At 44.7% G+C, this 22,564-nt stretch overlaps 1 protein-coding gene across 1 annotated transcript in view; it reads right to left on the bottom strand.

The window, feature by feature from the left end:
• The window catches only part of tbc1d30 (TBC1 domain family, member 30), a 74,754-nt gene extending 56,958 nt beyond the window's left edge, over positions 1 to 17,796 (bottom strand). The window contains exons 1-2 of the mRNA XM_031815243.1: positions 17,082 to 17,796; positions 6,642 to 6,806 (exon numbers count right to left, since the gene is read on the bottom strand). Coding sequence (XP_031671103.1) covers positions 6,642 to 6,806; positions 17,082 to 17,598 — 682 coding nt within the window. The 5' untranslated portion in view covers positions 17,599 to 17,796. The remainder of the gene's footprint in view (positions 1 to 6,641; positions 6,807 to 17,081) is intronic.
• Between the last annotated feature and the right edge of the window lie 4,768 nt (positions 17,797 to 22,564).

Genomic DNA, 22,564 nt, shown 5'->3' with positions numbered 1-22,564 from the left:
TACAGCTGTGGGTCGTTATGGGTAAATCTCAAAGAGCTTTCTACAGCTGTGGGTCGTTATGGGTAAATCTCAAAGAGCTTTCTACAGCTGTGGGTCGTTATGGGTAAATCTCAAAGAGCTTTCTACAGCTGTGGGTCGTTATGGGTAAATCTCAAAGAGCTTCCTAAAGCTGAATTATACAACATTTGAAAACTTGTTTTTTTATGTTCAAACTTAAGTTGATTGTTGATCATTGCTAGACAGCCATTTTCAAGTCTTGCTATAGATCTTCAAGCAGAATTAAGTCAAAACGGTAACTAGGCCCCTCAGGAACATTCAATGTCTAATTGGTAAGCAACTCCAGTGTAGATCTGAGCTTGTTACAGGTTATTGTCCAACTGAAAGGTGAATTTATCTCCCAGTGTCTGGTGGAAAGCAGAGATGAGGAAGTCATTAAAAAAAACACGTTAAACACTATTATTGTCCATGCAACTTATTATGTGACTTGTTAAGCAAATGTTTACTCCTGAAAGTATTTAGGCTCTTCATAACAAAGGGATCGAATACTTATGACAAGACATTTAAGCTTTTCATTAAGTCATTTGTAAACATTACAAAAAGCATAATCCCGCTGACATTGTGGCGTGTTGTTTGTTGTAGGCAACAATGCGGCTGCGCACTTCCTCCTGGACTGCTGGTTTAACGCCATGATGCACGCAGAGACGCAAGAGACGGAAATTCACTCCATTAGTTTGCAGATCAACCATTTTTTCTGTGATCAAATCAACATAATAAAATCTGGCCCTTTTCAATGAAACAAAACAAATGTAACTTCGCTAGATTGAATCTGTGATGTTATTGTAGGCAGAGCCAGAGCGCAACTCTATTGGTGGGGGTTGTCCACCAGCGGTCTTCCCATCACCAGCGAGTGAATGCGCTATTCAGACCAGTGCACTATTGTCGATATTCTTTGCTAGTTAGCGAGTTATTAGCCCAAGTATAGATACGTATTAGGTCAGCAATGGGGAGTTACTGTTTCCAAAGCACAACACGTGTCGGCTACATTTCAAGCAGTCTGAAAAGTCGACGTAAACAAGCTTATGTCTTAAAGGGGCAGTGTTGTATTTTGAGACAGGCTTGAATATGCAAATAAGCCAATAGGCGGAAGGGTAGCTCACAATGTGGTCTACTTTACTGCATGGTAATAACAATACGTTTAATTTTGTAACGTGGTTTCTTGCATCATACAACACAATACAATGTACAGACCCATGGTGTTAAAGATCAAGTCAAATCTATCATTAATGTCAAGCCCTTCAATGTAGGCCTGAATTGAACACCACATATAGACTACTGTAGGCCTGAACACCACACATAGACTACTGTAGGCCTGAACACCACACATAGACTACTGTAGGCCTGAACACCACACAGACTACTGTAGGCCTGAACACCACACATAGACTACTGTAGGCCTGAACACCACACATAGACTACTGTAGGCCTGAACACCACATATAGACTACTGTAGGCCTGAACACCACATATAGACTACTGTAGGCCTGAACACCACATATAGACTACTGTAGGCCTGAACACCACATATAGACTACTGTAGGCCATAGAAATCAGAAGCTATTGCCATGTGAAAATGTTATGGGATTTGTTCTGTTGGTTTTGTTGGTAGGACTACATTATGCTCAAATAGCCACAATAGCCTATTGGCTACTGTCTAAAACTAAGGGCACAGCCTATTGGCTACTGAAACTGTAAGGGTACAGCCTATTGGCTACTGAAACTGTAAGGGTACAGCCTATTGGCTACTGAAACTGTAAGGGTACAGCCTATTGGCTACTGTCTGAAACTGTAAGGGTACAGCCTATTGGCTACTGACTGAAACTGTAAGGGTACAGCCTATTGGCTACTGACTGAAACTAAGGGTACAGCCTATTGGCTACTGAAACTGTAAGGGTACAGCCTATTGGCTACTGAAACTGTAAGGGCACAGCCTATTGGCTACTGAAACTGTAAGGGCACAGCCTATTGGCTACTGAAACTGTAAGGGTACAGCCTATTGGCTACTGTCTAAACGGTAAGGATACAGCCTATTGGCTACTGAAACTGTAAGGGTACAGCCTATTGGCTACTGTCTGAAACTGTAAGGGTACAGCCTATTGGCTACTGTCTAAAACTGTAAGGGCACAGCCTATTGGCTACTGAAACTGTAAGGGCACAGCCTATTGGCTACTGTCTAAAACTGTGAACGTGCACCGGAAGTTGCACAACTTTCTCAATGTTCAAGTTTCCGCTCCCAAGACCTCAAATGTGCTCATTGCCCCCCAAAAATATAGAAATAGAAATAGATATAAAGATAGATATAAATATAGATAAATATAGATATAAATATAGATATAAATATAGATAAATATAGATATAAATATAGATATAAATATAGATATAAATATAGATATAAATATAGATAAATATAGATAAATATAGATATAAATATAGATAAATATAGATAAATATAGATAAATATAGATAAATATAGATATAAATATAGATAAATATAGATAAATATAGATATAAATATAGATAAATATAGATAAATAGATATAAATATAAATGTAGATATAAATATATATAAATATAGATATAAATATAGATATAAATATATATATAATATAGATATAAATATAGATATAAATATAGATATAAATATAGATATAAATATAGATATAAATATAGATATAAATATAGATATAAATATATATATAAATGTAGATATAAATATAGATATAAATATAGATATAAATATAGATATAAATATAGATATAAATATAAATGTAGATATAAATATATATAAATATAGATATAAATATAGATATAAATATATATATAAATATATATAAATGTAGATATAAATATAGATATAAATATAGATATAAATATATATATAAATATAGATATAAATATAGATATAAATATATATATAAATATATATAAATGTAGATATAAATATAGATATAAATATAGATATAAATATAGATATAAATATAGATATAAATATAGATATAAATATAGATATAAATATAGATATAAATGTATATAAAAATATATAAATATAGATATAATATAGATATAAATATAGATATAAATATAGATATAAATATAGATAATATAGATAAATATAGATATAAATATATATAAATATAGATATAAATATAGATAATATAGATATAAATATAGATATAATATATATAATATAGATATAAATATATATAAATATAGATATAAATATATATAAATATAGATATAAATATAAAGATAGATATAAATATAGATAAATATAGATAAATATAGATATAAATATATATAAATATAGATATAAATATATATAAATATAGATATAGATATAAATATAAATATAAATATAGATATAAATATAGATATAAATATAAATATAGATATAAATATAGATATAAATATAGATATAAATATAGATATAAATATAGATATAAATATAAATATAGATATAAATATAAATATAGATATAAATATAGATATAAATATAGATAAATATAGATATAAATAAATAGATAAATATAAATATAAATATAGATATAGATATAAATATAGATATAAATATAGATATAATATAGATATAGATATAAATATAGATATAAATATAGATAAATATAGATATAAATAAATAGATAAATATAAATATAAATATAGATATAGATATAAATATAGATATAAATATAGATATAAATATAGATATAAATATAGATAAATATAGATATAGATATAAATATAGATATAATATAGATATAAATATAGATATAAATATAAGATAGATATAAAGATAGATGTAAATATAGATAAATATAGATATAAATATAGATATAAATATAGATATAAATATAGATATAAATATAGATATAAATATAAATATAAATATAAAGATAGATATAGATATAATATAAAGATAGATATAAATATAGATATAAATATAGATAAATATAGATATAAATATAGATAAATATAGATATAAATATAGATATAAATATAGATATAAATATAAAGATAGATATAAATATAGATATAAATATAGATAAATATAGATATAGATAAATATAGATATAAATATAGATATAAATATAGATATAAATATAGATATAAATATAAAGATAGATATAAATATAGATATAAATATAGATAAATATAGATATAAATATAGATAAATATAGATAAATATAGATAAATAGATATAGATAAATATAGATATAAATATAGATATAAATATAGATATAAATATAGATAAAGTAAGATATAAATATAGATAATATAGATATAAATATAGATAAATATAGATAAATATAGATAAATATAGATATAATATAGATATAAATATAGATATAAATATAGATAAATATAGATATAGATAAATATAGATATAAATATAGATATAGATAAATATAGATATAAATATAGATATAAATAAATAAATATAGATTAAAATATAGATATAAATATAAAGATAGATATAAATATAGATATAAATATAAAGATAGATATAAATATAGATTCAAATATAGATTAAAATATAGATATAAATATAAATATAGATATAAATATAGATATAAATATAAGATAGATATAAATATAGATATAAATATAGATATAAATATAAATATAGATATAAATATAAAGATAGATATAAATATAGATATAATATAGATATAAATATGATATAAATATAAATATAGATATAATATAAAGATATATAATATGAGGAGGTATAAATATAGTATATATAGATATATAATATAAATATAAATATAGATATAAATATAAAGATAGATATAAATTATATATAAATATAAGATAGATATAAATATAGATATAGATATAAAGATAGATATAAATATAGATATAAATATAAAGATAGATATAAATATAGATATAAATATAGATATAAATATAAATAGATACTAAATATAATATAGATATAAATATAGATATAAATAATAGATATAAATTTAGATATAACATATAGATATATAAGTATAAAAGGATAGATATAAATATAGATATATATAAAGATAAGATTATAAATATAGATATAAATATTAGATATAAATATAAATCATAGATATAAATAATAAAAGATAGATTATAAAATATAGATTATAAATATAAAGATAGATATAAATATAGATATTAAATATAAAGAATAGAATATATAATATAGATATAAATATAAAAGATAGATATAAATATAGATAAAATAAGATATATATAAATTAGATATAAATATAGATATAAATATAGATATAAATATAATATAGATATAAATAAATAGATATAATAGATATAATATAGATATAAATATAGATATAAATATAGATATAAATATAAAGATAGATATAAATATAGATATAAATATAAAGATAGATATAAATATAGATATAATATAGATATAAATATAAATATAGATATAAATATAAAGATAGAATATAAATATAGATATAAATATAAAGATAGATATAAATATAGATATAAATATAAAGATAGATATAAATATAAAGATAGATATAATATAGATATAAATATAAAGATAGATATAAATATAGATATAAATATAAGATAGATATAAATATAGATAAATATAGATATAAATATAGATATAAATATAGATATAAATATAAGATAGATATAAATATAGATATAAATATAAATATAAATATAAATATAGATATAAATATAAAGATAGATATAATATAAATGTAGATATAAATATAGATATAAATATAGATATAAATATATATATAAATATAGATATAAATATAGATATAAATATAGATATAAATATAAAGATAGATATAAATATAGATATAAATATAAAGATAGATATAAATATAGATATAAATATAGATATAAATATATATATAAATATAGATATAAATATAGATATAAATATAGATATAGATATAGATATAAATATAGTATAAATATAGATATAAATATAGATATAAATATAGATATAAATATAGGGAACACCGGTACACAGCAAAACAACCTAAATTGAATCCATTTTAAATTCAGGCTGTAACAATAAAATGTTGGAAAAGTGGAGGCCCTGGGCACACCGTCTGGAGGCCCTGGGCACACCGTCTGGAGGGTGTGGTCAGGGCAATACAGGGAATAGGGAGCACCACACTAGACAGGGAATAGGGAGCACCACACTAGACAGGGAATAGGGAGCACACACTAGACATGGAAAGGGAGCACCACACTAGACAGGGAATAGGGAGCACCACACTAGACAGGGAATAGGGAGCACCACACTAGACAGGGAATAGGGAGCACCACACTAGACAGGGAATAGGGAGCACCACACTTAGACAGGGAATAGGGAGCACCACACTAGACAGGGAATAGGGAGCACCCCTACAGGGAAAGGGAGCCCACACTAGACAGGGAATAGGGAGCACCACACTAGACAGGGAATAGGGAGCACCACACTAGACAGGGAATAGGGAGCACCACACTAGACAGGGAATAGGGAGCACCACACTAGACAGGGAATAGGGAGCACACACTAGACAGGGAATAGGGAGCACCACACTAAACAGGGAGCCACCGCGTCTCCTTACTTCTCTTCTGGGACACGGCCTGCAGACAGGCGGTGATGATGTCATAGTTCTTCTGGAGTTTGTGACTGAGGCGGTCTCTCCTCTTCAGCTGGCGCAGCAGCTTGGCTGACTGGAGACCGGTCCTGTAGCGTACCTCTCCTATGATACAGCTCAACTCTTCTGGTGCTGAAACACAATATAGATATATAGATCAGCTTGGCTGACTGGAGACCTGTCCTGTAGCGTACCTCTCCTATGATACAGCTCAACTCTTCTGGTGCTGAAACACAATATAGATATATAGATCAGCTTGGCTGACTGGAGACCTGTCCTGTAGCGTACCTCTCCTATGATACAGCTCAACTCTTCTGGTGCTGAAACACAATATAGATATATAGATCAGCTTGGCTGACTGGAGACCGGTCCTGTAGCTGGAACACTATAGATACTGTATATCAGCTGCTCATTGTAGTAATAATAATCAGGCTGTCATGTATATTTGTATTTATAATGGATCCCCATTAGTTCCTGCCAAGGCAGCAGCTACTCTTCCTGGGGTTTATTATGGATCCCCATTAGTTCCTGCCAAGGCAGCAGCTACTCTTCCTGGGGTTTATTATGGATCCCCATTAGTTCCTGCCAAGGCAGCAGCTACTCTTCCTGGGGTTTATTATGGATCCCCATTAGTTCCTGCCAAGGCAGCAGCTACTCTTCCTGGGGTTTATTATGGATCCCCATTAGTTCCTGTCAAGGTAGCAGCTACTCTTCCTGGGGTTTATTATGGATCCCCATTAGTTCCTGTCAAGGTAGCAGCTACTCTTCCTGGGGTTTATTATGGATCCCCATTAGTTCCTGCCAAGGCAGCAGCTACTCTTCCTGGGGTTTATTATGGATCCCCATTAGTTCCTGCCAAGGCAGCAGCTACTCTTCCTGGGGTTTATTATGGATCCCCATTAGTTCCTGCCAAGGCAGCAGCTACTCTTCCTGGGGTTTATTATGGATCCCCATTAGTTCCTGTCAAGGTAGCAGCTACTCTTCCTGGGGTTTATTATGGATCCCCATTAGTTCCTGTCAAGGTAGCAGCTACTCTTCCTGGGGTTTATTATGGATCCCCATTAGTTCCTGTCAAGGTAGCAGCTACTCTTCCTGGGGTTTATTATGGATCCCCATTAGTTCCTGCAGCTACTAATAAGGCAGTAATATACATTATAAAACCATTTTTAAACATTAAACGGCATTTTATAACAGACTTCAAAATACATTAAGTGTGAGTGACAGACTGGCATAGTAGCTGTAATGTGATTTTATGATTCAGAGTAATATTGGCCCGCAGTAGACTCTACGGCCCGCAGTAGACTCTACGGCCCGCAGTAGACTCTACGGCCCGCAGTAGACTCTACGGCCCGCAGTAGACTCTACGGCCCGCAGTAGACTCTACGGCCCGCAGTAGACTCTACGGCCCGCAGTAGACTCTACGGCCCGCAGTAGACTCTACGGCCCGCAGTAGACTCTACGGCCCGCAGTAGACTCTACGGCCCGCAGTAGACTCTACGGCCCGCAGTAGACTCTACGGCCCGCAGTAGACTCTACGGCCCGCAGTAGACTCTACGGCCCGCAGTAGACTCTACGGCCCGCAGTAGACTCTACGGCCCGCAGTAGACCACGTTTCCAGCCACAGTTCTTATGCCAGTAAAGCCATACCATACAAAAAATTAACAACATTTCAGTACAATTTTATAAAATGGTTACAGATCATGTTCATATTACATGGGATCTTTGTGTGTCCGTAAAATGTATTATGCAAGATATGGCCGTGGAAACGCCTATAAACGCAAATACTAATATATTTATACAGACATTTATATTTCACCTTTATTTAACCAGGTAGGCTAGCTGAGAAGAAGTTCTCATTTACAACTCCGACCAACTACCCCCCACCCCCACCGTAACCTAGAGCTGGACTACCCCCACCCCCACTGTACCCTAGAGCTGGACCCCCACTTTACCCTAGAGCTGGACCCCCACCCCCACCGTACCCTAGAGCTGGACCACCCCCACACCCACTGTACCCTAGAGCTGGACTACCCCCCACCCCCACTGTACCCTAGAGCTGGACTACCCCCCACCCCCACTGTACCCTAGAGCTGGACTACCCCCCACCCCCACTGTACCCTAGAGCTGGACCCCCACTGTACCCTAGAGCTGGACCCCCACCGTACCCTAGAGCTGGATCACCCCCACTGTACCCTAGAGCTGGACCCCCCTCCCACTGTATATTAGAGCTGGACTCCCCCCACTGTACCCTGGAGCTGGACCCCCCCCCCCACACTGTACCCAAGAGCTGGACCCCCCCACACTGTACCCTGGAGCTGGACCCCCCCACTGTACATTAGACCCCCCCACTGTACCCTAGAGCTGGACCCCCCTCCCACTGTATATTAGAGCTGGACTCCCTCCACTGTACCCAAGAGCTGGACCCCCCCACACTGTACCCAAGAGCTGGACCCCCCCACACTGTACCCAAGAGCTGGACTCCCCCCTCCACTGTACCCTAGAGCTGGACTCCCCCCTCCACTGTACCCTAGAGCTGGACTCCCCCCTCCACTGTACCCTAGAGCTGGACCCCCCCCTCCACTGTACCCAAGAGCTGGACCCCCCCACACTGTACCCTGGAGCTGGACTCCCCCCACTGTACCCAAGAGCTGGACCCCCCCATTGTACATTAGACCCCCCCACTGTACCCTAGAGCTGGACCGCCCTCCCACTGTATATATTAGAGCTGGACTCCCTCCACTGTACCCTGGAGCTGGACCCCCCCCACTGTACATTAGAGCTGGACCCCCCCCCACTGTACCCTGGAGCTGGACCCCCCCACTGTACCCTAGAGCTGGACCCCCCCACTGTACCCTGGAGCTGGACCCCCCCATTGTACATTAGACCCCCCCACTGTACCCTAGAGCTGGACCGCCCTCCCACTGTATATATTAGAGCTGGACTCCCCCCACTGTACCCTGGAGCTGGACCCCCCCCACTGTACATTAGAGCTGGACCCCCCCCACTGTACCCTGGAGCTGGACCCCCCCACTGTACCCTAGAGCTGGACCCCCCCACTGTACCCTGGAGCTGGACCCCCCCCCCCCCACTGTACCCTGGAGCTGGACCCCCCCCCCCCCACTGTACCCTGGAGCTGGACCCCCCCCACTGTACATTAGAGCTGGAACCCCCACTGTACCCTGGAGCTGGACCCCCCCCCCCCCCACTGTACCCTAGCGCTGGACCACCCCCACTGTACCCTGGAGCTGGACCCCCCTCCCCCCCACTGTACCCTAGCGCTGGACCACCCCCACTGTACCCTGGAGCTGGACCCCCCCCCCCCCCCACTGTACCCTAGAGCTGGACCACCCCACTGTACATTAGACCGCCCCACTGTATATTAGAGCTGGACTCTCCCCACTGTACCCTGGAGCTGGACCCCCCCCCCCACACTGTACCCAAGAGCTGGACCTCCCCACACTGTACCCAAGAGCTGGACCCCCCCACTGAACATTAGACCCCCCCACTGTACCCTGGAGCTGGACCCCCCTCCCACTGTATATTAGAGCTGGACTCTCCCCACTGTACCCTGGAGCTGGACTCTCCCCACTGTACCCTGGAGCTGGACTCCCCCCACTGTACCCTGGAGCTGGACTCCCCCCGCTGTACCCAAGAGCTGGACCCCCCCACACTGTACCCTGGAGCTGGACCCCTCTCCCACTGTATATTAGAGCTGGACTCTCCCCACTGTACCCTGGAGCTGGACTCCCCCACTGTACCCTGGAGCTGGACCCCCCCCCCCACACTGTACCCAAGAGCTGGACCCCCCCACACTGTACCCAAGAGCTGGACCCCCTCCCACTGTATATTAGAGCTGGACTTTCCCCACTGTACCCTGGAGCTGGACTCCCCCCACTGTACCCAAGAGCTGGACCCCCCCCCCCCCACTGTACCCAAGAGCTGGACCCCTCCACACTGTACCCAAGAGCTGGACCCCCTCCCACTGTATATTAGAGCTGGACTCTCCCCACTGTACCCTGGAGCTGGACCCCCCCACACTGTACCCTGGAGCTGGACCCCCCCACTGTACATTAGACCCCCCCACTGTACCCTAGAGCTGGCCCCCCCACTGTACCCTAGAGCTGGACTCCCCCTCCACTGTACCCTAGAGCTGGACTCCCCCCTCCACTGTACCCTAGAGCTGGACTCCCCCCTCCCCTGTACCCTAGAGCTGGACTCCCCCCTCCACTGTATCCTAGAGCTGGACTCCCCCCACTGTACCCTAGAGCTGGACTCCCCCCACTGTACCCTAGAGCTGGACTCCCCCCTCCACTGTACCCTAGAGCTGGACTCCCCCCTCCACTGTACCCTAGAGCTGGACTCCCCCCACTGTACCCTAGAGCTGGACTCCCCCCCCCCCCCCCCCACTGTACCCTAGAGCTGGACTCCCCCCTCCACTGTATCCTAGAGCTGGACTCCCCCCTCCACTGTACCCTAGAGCTGGACTCCCCCCTCCACTGTACCCTAGAGCTGGACTCCCCCCTCCACTGTACCCTAGAGCTGGACTCCCCCCTCCACTGTATCCTAGTGCTGGACTTCCCCCTCCACTGTACCCTAGAGCTGGACTCCCCCCTCCCCTGTACCCTAGAGCTGGACTCCCCCCTCCCCTGTACCCTAGAGCTGGACTCCCCCCCTCCCCTGTACCCTAGAGCTGGACTCCTCCCTCCCCTGTACCCTAGAGCTGGACCCCCCCCACTGTACCCTGGAGCTGGACCCCCCCCCCCACTGTACCCTGGAGCTGGACCCCCCCCCCCCCACTGTACCCTGGAGCTGGACCCCCCCCCCCCCCACTGTACCCTGGAGCTGGACCCCCCCCACTGTACATTAGAGCTGGAACCCCCACTGTACCCTGGAGCTGGACCCCCCCCCCCCCCACTGTACCCTAGCGCTGGACCACCCCCACTGTACCCTGGAGCTGGACCCCCCTCCCCCCCACTGTACCCTAGCGCTGGACCACCCCCACTGTACCCTGGAGCTGGACCCCCCCCCCCCCCCCCACTGTACCCTAGAGCTGGACCACCCCACTGTACATTAGACCGCCCCCCTGTATATTAGAGCTGGACTCTCCCCACTGTACCCTGGAGCTGGACTCCCCCCACTGTACCCTGGAGCTGGACCCCCCCCCCACACTGTACCCAAGAGCTGGACCTCCACACACTGTACCCAAGAGCTGGACCCCCCCACTGAACATTAGACCCCCCCACTGTACCCTGGAGCTGGACCCCCCTCCCACTGTATATTAGAGCTGGACTCTCCCCACTGTACCCTGGAGCTGGACTCTCCCCACTGTACCCTGGAGCTGGACTCCCCCCACTGTACCCTGGAGCTGGACTCCCCCCACTGTACCCAAGAGCTGGACTCCCCCACACTGTACCCTGGAGCTGGACCCCCCTCCCACTGTATATTAGAGCTGGACTCTCCCCAATGTACCCTGGAGCTGGACTCCCCCACTGTACCCTGGAGCTGGACCCCCCCCCACACTGTACCCAAGAGCTGGACCCCCCACACTGTACCCAAGAGCTGGACCCCCTCCCACTGTATATTAGAGCTGGACTTTCCCCACTGTACCCTGGAGCTGGACTCCCCCCACTGTACCCAAGAGCTGGACCCCCCCACACTGTACCCAAGAGCTGGACCCCCCCCCCCACTGTACCCAAGAGCTGGACCCCTCCACACTGTACCCAAGAGCTGGACCCCCCTCCCACTGTATATTAGAGCTGGACTCTCCCCACTGTACCCTGGAGCTGGACCCCCCCACACTGTACCCTGGAGCTGGACCCCCCCACTGTACATTAGACCCCCCCACTGTACCCTAGAGCTGGCCCCCCCACTGTACCCTAGAGCTGGACTCCCCCTCCACTGTACCCTAGAGCTGGACTCCCCCCTCCCCTGTACCCTAGAGCTGGACTCCCCCCTCCCCTGTACCCTAGAGCTGGACTCCCCCCTCCACTGTATCCTAGAGCTGGACTCCCCCCACTGTACCCTAGAGCTGGACTCCCCCCTCCACTGTACCCTAGAGCTGGACTCCCCCCTCCACTGTACCCTAGAGCTGGACTCCCCCCTCCACTGTACCCTAGAGCTGGACTCCCCCCACTGTACCCTAGAGCTGGACTCCCCCCTCCACTGTATCCTAGAGCTGGACTCCCCCCTCCACTGTACCCTAGAGCTGGACTCCCCCCTCCACTGTACCCTAGAGCTGGACTCCCCCCTCCACTGTATCCTAGAGCTGGACTCCCCCTCCACTGTACCCTAGAGCTGGACTCCCCCCTCCACTGTACCCTAGAGCGGTACTCCCCCCTCCCCTGTACCCTAGAGCTGGACTCCCCCCTCCCCTGTACCCTAGAGCTGGACTCCCCCCTCCCCTGTACCCTAGAGCTGGACTCCCCCCTCCCCTGTACCCTAGAGCTGGACTCCCCCCTCCACTGTATCCTAGAGCTGGACTCCCCCCTCCACTGTACCCTAGAGCTGGACTCCCCCCGCCAGTGTACCCTAGAGCTGTACCCCCCCCCCCCCCCCCCCCACACACACTGTATCCTAGAGCTGGACCCCCCCACTGTATCCTAGAGCTGGACCCCCCCACTGTATCCTAGAGCTGGACCCCCCCCCCCCCCCACACACACTGTATCCTAGAGCTGGACCCCCCCACTGTATCCTAGAGATGGACTCCCCCCTCCACTGTACCCTAGAGCTGGACTCCCCCCTCCACTGTACCCTAGAGCTGGACTCCCCCCTCCACTGTACCCTAGAGCTGGACTCCCCCCTCCACTGTACCCTAGAGCTGGACTCCCCCCTCCCCTGTACCCTAGAGCTGGACTCCCCCCCCCCCCCCCCCCCACTGTATCCTAGAGCTGGACCCCCCCCCCCCCACACACTGTATCCTAGAGCTGGACCCCCCCACTGTATCCTAGAGCTGGACCCCCCCCCCCCCCCCACACACTGTATCCTAGAGCTGGACCCCCCCACTGTATCCTAGAGCTGGACCCCCCCACTGTATCCTAGAGCTGGACCCCCCCCCCCCCACACACTGTATCCTAGAGCTGGACCCCCCACTGTATCCTAGAGCTGGACCCCCCCCCCCCCACACACTGTATCCTAGAGCTGGACCCCCCCCCCCCCACACACTGTATCCTAGAGCTGGACCCCCCCACTGTATCCTAGAGCTGGACCCCCCCCCCCCCACACACTGTATCCTAGAGCTGGACCCCCCCACTGTATCCTAGAGCTGGACCCCCCCACCGTATCCTAGAGCTGGACCCCCCCACTGTATCCTAGAGCTGGACTCCCCCCCCCACTGTATCCTAGAGCTGGACCCCCCCACTGTATCCTAGAGCTGGACCCCCCCCCCCCCCACACACTGTATCCTAGAGCTGGACCCCCCCACTGTATCCTAGAGCTGGACCCCCCCACCGTATCCTAGAGCTGGACCCCCCCACTGTATCCTAGAGCTGGACTCCCCCCCCCACTGTATCCTAGAGCTGGACCCCCCCACTGTATCCTAGAGCTGGACCCCCCCCCCCCCCCACACTGTATCCTAGAGCTGGACCCCCCCCCCCCCACACACTGTATCCTAGAGCTGGACCCCCCCCCCCCCCTCCCCTGTACCCTAGAGCTGGACTCCCCCTCCACTGTATCCTAGAGCTGGACCCCCCCACTGTATCCTAGAGCTGGACCCCCCCCCCCCACTGTATCCTAGAGCTGGACCCCCCCCCCCCCCCCCCCACTGTATCCTAGAGCTGGACCCCCCCACTGTATCCTAGAGCTGGACCCCCCCCCCCCCCCACACACTGTATCCTAGAGCTGGACCCCCCCACTGTATCCTAGAGCTGGACCCCCCCACTGTATCCTAGAGCTGGACCCCCCCCCCCCACACACTGTATCCTAGAGCTGGACCCCCCCACTGTATCCTAGAGCTGGACCCCCCCACTGTATCCTAGAGCTGGACCCCCCCCCCCCCACACACTGTATCCTAGAGCTGGACCCCCCCACTGTATCCTAGAGCTGGACCCCCCCCCCCCACACACTGTATCCTAGAGCTGGACCCCCCCCTCCCCACACACTGTATCCTAGAGCTGGACCCCCCCACTGTATCCTAGAGCTGGACCCCCCCCCCCCACACACTGTATCCTAGAGCTGGACCCCCCCACTGTATCCTAGAGCTGGACCCCCCCACCGTATCCTAGAGCTGGACCCCCCCACTGTATCCTAGAGCTGGACTCCCCCCCCCACTGTATCCTAGAGCTGGACCCCCCCACTGTATCCTAGAGCTGGACCCCCCCCCCCCCACACACTGTATCCTAGAGCTGGAACCCCCCACTGTATCCTAGAGCTGGACCCCCCCACCGTATCCTAGAGCTGGACCCCCCCACTGTATCCTAGAGCTGGACTCCCCCCCCCACTGTATCCTAGAGCTGGACCCCCCCCACTGTATCCTAGAGCTGGACCCCCCCACACTGTATCCTAGAGCTGGACCCCCCCCCCCCCCACACACTGTATCCTAGAGCTGGACCCCCCCCCCTCCCCTGTACCCTAGAGCTGGACTCCCCCTCCACTGTATCCTAGAGCTGGACCCCCCCACTGTATCCTAGAGCTGGACCCCCCCCCCCACTGTATCCTAGAGCTGGACCCCCCCCCCCCCCCCCACTGTATCCTAGAGCTGGACCCCCCCCCCCCCCCACTGTATCCTAGAGCTGGACCCCCCCACTGTATCCTAGAGCTGGACCCCCCCCCCCACACACTGTATCCTAGAGCTGGACCCCCCCACTGTATCCTAGAGCTGGACCCCCCCACTGTATCCTAGAGCTGGACCCCCCCCCCCACACACTGTATCCTAGAGCTGGACCCCCCCACTGTATCCTAGAGCTGGACCCCCCCACTGTATCCTAGAGCTGGACCCCCCCCCCCCACACACTGTATCCTAGAGCTGGACCCCCCCACTGTATCCTAGAGCTGGACCCCCCCACTGTATCCTAGAGCTGGACCCCCCCCCCCACACACTGTATCCTAGAGCTGGACCCCCCCACTGTATCCTAGAGCTGGTGGCTAGAGCGAATGGCACATTTGCTATTTAATGGAACAGTTTTTTGGACAAAAGGATCAATATATATAGTGCAGCAGGTAGTGGTTATAACATTGGGTCAGTAACCGAAAGGTTGCTCGATAAAATCCCCAAAACTGACAAGGTAGAAATCTGTCGTTCTGCCCCAGAACAAGGCAGTTAACCCACCGTTCCTAAACCAGTTAACCCACCGTTCTTAGACCAGTTAACCCACCGTTCCTAGACCAGTTAACCCACCGTTCCTAGACCAGTTAACCCACCGTTCCTAAACCAGTTAACCCACCGTTCCTAAACCAGTAAACCCACCGTTCCTAGACCAGTTAACCCACCGTTCCTAAACCAGTTAACCCACCGTTCCTAAACCAGTTAACCCACCGTTCCTAGACCAGTTAACCCACCGTTCCTAAACCAGTAAACCCACCGTTCCTAGACCAGTTAACCCACCGTTCCTAAACCAGTTAACCCACCGTTCCTAAACCAGTTAACCCACCGTTCCTAGACCAGTTAACCCACCGTTCCTAAACCAGTTAACCCACCGTTCCTAGACCAGTTAACCCACCGTTCCTAGACCAGTTAACCCACCGTTCCTAAACCAGTTAACCCACCGTTCCTAGACCAGTTAACCCACCGTTCCTAGACCAGTTAACCCACCGTTCCTAAACCAGTAACCCACCGTTCCTAGACCAGTTAACCCACCGTTCCTAGACCAGTTAACCCACCGTTCCTAGACCAGTTAACCCACCGTTCCTAGACCAGTTAACCCACCGTTCCTAGACCAGTTAACCCACCGTTCCTAGACCAGTTAACCCCACTGTTCCTAGACCAGTTAACCCACCGTTCCTAGACCAGTTAACCCACCGTTCCTAGACCAGTTAACCCACCGTTCCTAGACCAGTTAACCCACCGTTCCTAGACCAGTTAACCCACCGTTCCTAGACCAGTTAACCCACCGTTCCTAGACCAGTTAACCCACCGTTCCTAGACCAGTTAGTTAACCCACCGTTCCTAGACCAGTTAGTTAACCCACCGTTCCTAGACCAGTTAGTTAACCCACCGTTCCTAGACCAGTTAACCCACCGTTCCTAGACCAGTTAACCCACCGTTCCTAAACCAGTTAACCCACCGTTCCTAAACCAGTTAACCCACCGTTCCTAGACCAGTTAACCCACCGTTCCTAGACCAGTTAACCCACCGTTCCTAGACCAGTTAACCCACCGTTCCCCGGGAGGCCGTCATTGTAAATAAGAATTTGTTATTAACTGACTTTCCTCGTTAAATAAAAAAGGTATACAAATAGAATAAAACTCTCTCACCTTTCTGAGACAGGTAGATGATCTGGTGTCTCCTGGTGTGTTTCTCCTGTAGTTCCTGGAGGAAGCTGGATCCAGTATTACTGCGGCAGAACAGCTCAGAGCTGGACGCCTCGGTACTGCTATCCGGGCTGTCAACACTGAGCCGAGCGCTGCTGTAGGTGTCATAGAGCTCCACCAACAGACAGTCCACTATGGAGGAGCGGGGGGCTCGGAGATCCTGACCCTGGAGGTCGCCAAGGGTCACACGATCACCGGCTCCAGACCCCAGGCCGTTCTGGGGATACAGACTCGGGGATGATGTTTCTCTCGGTCTCTTTGAGACAAAGTCTGTGTTGTTGTGGCCTGAAGAGGAACGAGATCTAGGTCCGGTCCACTGCTGAAACGCCGAGAAGCCGTCTAAGAATGACGCACCTGTACCTGAGTTGATGAACACTCCGCTCTCCCCCTCCGAGCAGATGTCGCCGTCACATATGTCTATTTCTAAAAGTTCCGCCACGTTCTCAGCCTGGGACGACATTACAACACGCTGTCCCGTTCGCTACTGTTATTCTTGTGCTTGTCAAGTTGCCATCTCTCCAAACATGAACGTTTCATGGGAACAGGTGCAACTACTTTCTTAATTCAACACTCGTCTTCAAGAGGAAGTGAGTTCCGGGTGCATTCCATTCCACTACTCAGGAGGCAGGGCTGTGACCGGGAGCGACTAGTTTCCTTCCTGAAAGTTCGCAATCTGCCGCCCCTCCGGGGTGAGTAGTCCAGCCCACTGGAAACATCTTCTGTCCATGCTATCCGATATCTTTGGGACGTGCCTCCCATTGAATTTGATGGTTAAATGGTTAGGTAGGGGGTTAAGGTTAGGGACGTCCCAAGGGTTTCGAAAAGCACTGACCAACTTGATTCAGCCGCAACCGCTACAGTTCCCCAGTGCTGCGGCGCTCCTCCACATCAACACCCCCTGACCACTCAGAGAGGAGCCGAATTGACCGGTCATCTCAGCAGAGCGGTGTACGGTGACAATGTAGAATTACAGCGCAGATAATAACCGTCTATTGATGAGGATTTAGAGGATTCTTAAAGCCTAGTCCTCATGTTACAATGAAGTAATAAATATGGCAGTAAGACAATATCAGGCTGTTTTCTCCCTCGTTTGTAGCCCTGTGATATAAACAACAGTTTAAACTGTATATTTCCGTTACTATAGCTATGTTTTCATCCAATTGAAGATAGATTTTCATGTGAATATTCAACATTCTGGATTATGAAATGATGCGTTTTCCCTCACCAGTGCGGGTAGGCTAGTCTACATGATGAGATTGTTATGGACAATAGCGAGAATATTTTGTTTTTGTCAATCGGCAGTGAAGCATTGATCATCATGTCACCAGAATGAGACCCAGTATATGTGTCGGAAAAGAGCATCAAGCTCATCACCATGACTTTCACTACCCGGTGAAGTTGATCATATAATTCATTTCACCTGTAACCTGATAAACCGCACCGTTTCCCGAGTCGTAGTGGGAGATGATGTCGTGGGAGACAACATGTCATCGCGTCGCTCCAAGTTTACTTTGATACAGTATGACGGTTATTATATCAATATGTTAACATAAAGGCGTTTCCACCGCCATTTCTCACATAATATATTTTACCATCACAAAACGATTCCACCATGTTGAACGAACAAATTATCTGTCAACATGTATACAATTGTACCGAAACTTCCTGTTTTCATCACAGCTGTCATTATGTTATTTTTTAATATGGTATGACTTTACTCGCATAAAAAAGGTAGATGGAAACGTGGTTTGTGACACAAAAATATTGAACTATGCAGTCCAAATAAAGTCCATTTTATAGGAATACCTCAATGTAGGTTATAAAATAGACCTATCAACAAGTTCCAATGAAACATTTATTTTTGCATTAACATGTTTTTTAAATGCAAAAAGTACATGGGGGAACACGAGTATATATAAAGAATATATAAAGGACATAGGCTAGGGGCGGGGCTATGGGCGGGGCTGGGGGCGGGGCTGGGGGCGGGGCTGGGGGCGGGGCTAGTGGGTACAATATCACATTACACAAGGCCCTTAAGGGAAATAAACACATTTTATCATATAACAGAGTATTCCATTGTCTTAGAATATAGTTCAATTTATTTTTGTAAGGTAAGTAAATGCGATGTTTGTAAATTTACATTTGTGAATATGAAATTTTGCCAAAATAATTGATGAAATGAATTACATAAAATTGTTTCAAATTATTTATATCATAGGTAAAGAGTCCAAGCACTACATCTCTCCATAATAGTGTAAAATCTTCATAAATGTGTTCAATTATAAATCTACTGATGTCTTGCCCCAGATCCCTTACATGAACACAATGCAACACTGTTTCTGGGTGGTCATTACAAAAGGTACAACTTGAATTGATGCTTTTCCTAAACTTCTTCATATAGTGGTTGGCAGGATAATGTTTATAAATAATTTAAAAAGAAACTTCCTTCATGTTGTGAATAAGTAGGTATGTGTGGAGCAACATCCAAACTTGTCCCCAACAGATATTATCAATAAAACCGTTCCAATAGGGAATGACATAGAATCAACATCCTGTTGAAACAAGGTTCCTATAGCTCTATTGTTGTTGAATGGACCAACATGACATGAGATGAGATAGACACAACATCCTGTTGAAACAAGGTTCCTATAGCTCTATTGTTGTTGAATGGACCAACATGACATAGAATCAACATCCTGTTGAAACAAGGTTCCTATAGCTCTATTGTTGTTGAATGGACCAACATGACATGAGGTATAGATACAACATCCTGTTGAAACAAGGTTCCTATAGCTCTATTGTTGTTGAATGGACCAACATGACATGAGATGAGATAGACACAACATCCTGTTGAAACAAGGTTCCTATAGCTCTATTGTTGTTGAATGGACCAACATGACATAGAATCAACATCCTGTTGAAACAAGGTTCCTATAGCTCTATTGTTGTTGAATGGACCAACATGACATGAGATAGACACAACATCCTGTTGAAACAAGGTTCCTATAGCTCTATTGTTGTTGAATGGACCAACATGACATGAGATAGAATCAACATCCTGTTGAAACAAGGTTCCTATAGCTCTATTGTTGTTGAATGGACCGAAATAAAAACAAATCTTTCCTACTGATGAGTCAACAGGGTCAACGGAAGGTCAATAGAAAGTCAATAGAAGTCAATAGAAGGGCAATAGAAGGTCAATAGAAGGTCAATAGAAGGTAGGCTCTGAGGGTCACGTTCCTGAATCATAAAGCAACACCTGAGGGAATGGCGTCTAAAACTATGGAAACATCTTTAGGTGTTACAGGGACCTTGTAAAGGGATAAGAATTCCTTATAACTGAGTAAAAGAGCCTCTGCATTTACCAGTTGGCACCAATAGGATATTATTTCAGAACCAATATTCTAAAAACAAAGAAGTATTTTTAAACAATATGTCCCGATTATTCCATATATAATATCTGTGTGGAGAAAAACGAAGGAACATGATAATGAAACCTGCCGACTATATTGACATGTTTATTTTTTGTTGTTTATTTTTATATTGACATTATTTTATTTTATTTTTAATTTTTTAATTGTATTGACATGTTCAATTGAACGTTTTCCTCATATTGACGTCATACCCCAAGTCGTGCGGGTGCACATGGTAGATCAGCTGACCGGGGCTTCTGTTGTCAGGCAGCACATGACCACTGTGCAGCAAATGAACCATTATCCTTCAAAATAATAGTCTCGAACTGACGATTGTAAAAAATAATACAAATGGTCGAAATGTGGTACATTTTATTAGGAAATGTTACCAGACTTAGAATTGTGGTAGCCAATATAAAAAAAGGGAAATAGATAATAGCCTTAATAGCACAAATAATATTATAGCATTTACCATATTGACAAGAGCATTGACAGTATTAACAATAGCATTGGCACTTCAGTCTTCCTTCTACCTAATTTAACACCTGGTTTACTTAACAGGCACATCTCATAAGGTGGTCCAGGTAAGTCCCGTCAAACACAAGTGTCAGGGAGGGGGAGGGAGGGGGAGGGGGGGGCTTTTGTTCTCTATTGCTCCTCTACTTAAAAGGCACATCTCATAAGGTGGTCCAGGTAAGTCCCGTCAAGCACAAGTGTCAGGGAGGGGGAGGGAGGGGGAGGGGGGGCTTTTGTTCTCTATTGCTCCTCTATTGTTCGTCAAGTAACGGAGGAGCCCAATGACATCATGGACTCCCATCAGACCAACCAGTGGTGTAAAGTACTACTTAAGTACTGTACTTTACTATTTACTTTACACTTATCAAGAGAACATCCCTGGTCGTCTCTACTGCCTCTGATCTGGTGGACTCACCAAACAGAATATCCCTGGTCGTCCCTACTGCCTCTGATCTGGTGGACTCACTAAACAGAACATCCCTGGTCGTCTCTACTGCCTCTGATCTGGTGGACTCACTAAACAGAACATCCCTGGTCGTCTCTACTGCCTCTGATCTGGTGGACTCACTAACAGAACATCCCTGGTCATCCCTACTGCCCCTGGCTATCTGTAATGATGTCTGAGTGATGAGGTGTGTCCCTGGCTATCTGTAATGATGTCTGAGTGATGAGGTGTGTCCCTGGCTATCTATAATGATGTCTGAGTGATGAGGTGTGTCCCTGGCTATCTGTAATGATGTCTGAGTGATGAGGTGTGTCCCTGGCTATCTATAATGATGTCTGAGTGATGAGGTGTGTCCCTGGCTATCTGTAATGATGTCTGAGTGATGAGGTGTGTCCCTGGCTATCTATAATGATGTCTGAGTGATGAGGTGTGTCCCTGGCTATCTGTAATGATGTCTGAGTGATGAGGTGTGTCCCTGGCTATCTGTAATGATGTCTGAGTGATGAGGTGTGTCCCTGGCTATCTATCTGTAATGATGTCTGAGTGATGAGGTGTGTCCCTGGCTATCTGTAATGATGTCTGAGTGATGAGGTGTGTCCCTGGCTATCTGTAATGATGTCTGAGTGTTCGGTTTTGGCGGAAAGACAGGGTTAACCAGCGAGAAAAGTGATTTATTCTCAGGATGGAACATTTGTAAAATACCGGGAAAATATTCAACCCTGATTTAGACAGATATGGTTGAAGCCTGGGCTGTAATAGTTTACATAGTTAATTGTTGTTTGAAACCCCAGCAGTTTTTGTCAAGCATCCTGTTCGAAATGTTGATTTAAATGTGTAAAAGGCTTTTCTAACCATCGATATGATGATCTAGCTAATTAGAAGGGAAAGGGGAAGAGGATACCTAGCCAGTTGAACAACTGAATGCACTCAACCGAAACGTGTTTAGCATTTAACCCTGCGACATCCGCAAGTCACCTTGTCCTGGAGATTTACACTGTTATCAAAACAGACATTATTTTACGTGTTTCTAAAAATCTCTTATGGGAAAAATG

The sequence above is a fragment of the Oncorhynchus kisutch genome, unplaced genomic scaffold, assembly GCF_002021735.2.
Source record: "Oncorhynchus kisutch isolate 150728-3 unplaced genomic scaffold, Okis_V2 Okis09a-Okis19a_hom, whole genome shotgun sequence".
Taxonomy (NCBI): Eukaryota; Metazoa; Chordata; class Actinopteri; order Salmoniformes; family Salmonidae; genus Oncorhynchus; species Oncorhynchus kisutch.
This window is presented reverse-complemented; position numbering and strand designations above follow the sequence as displayed.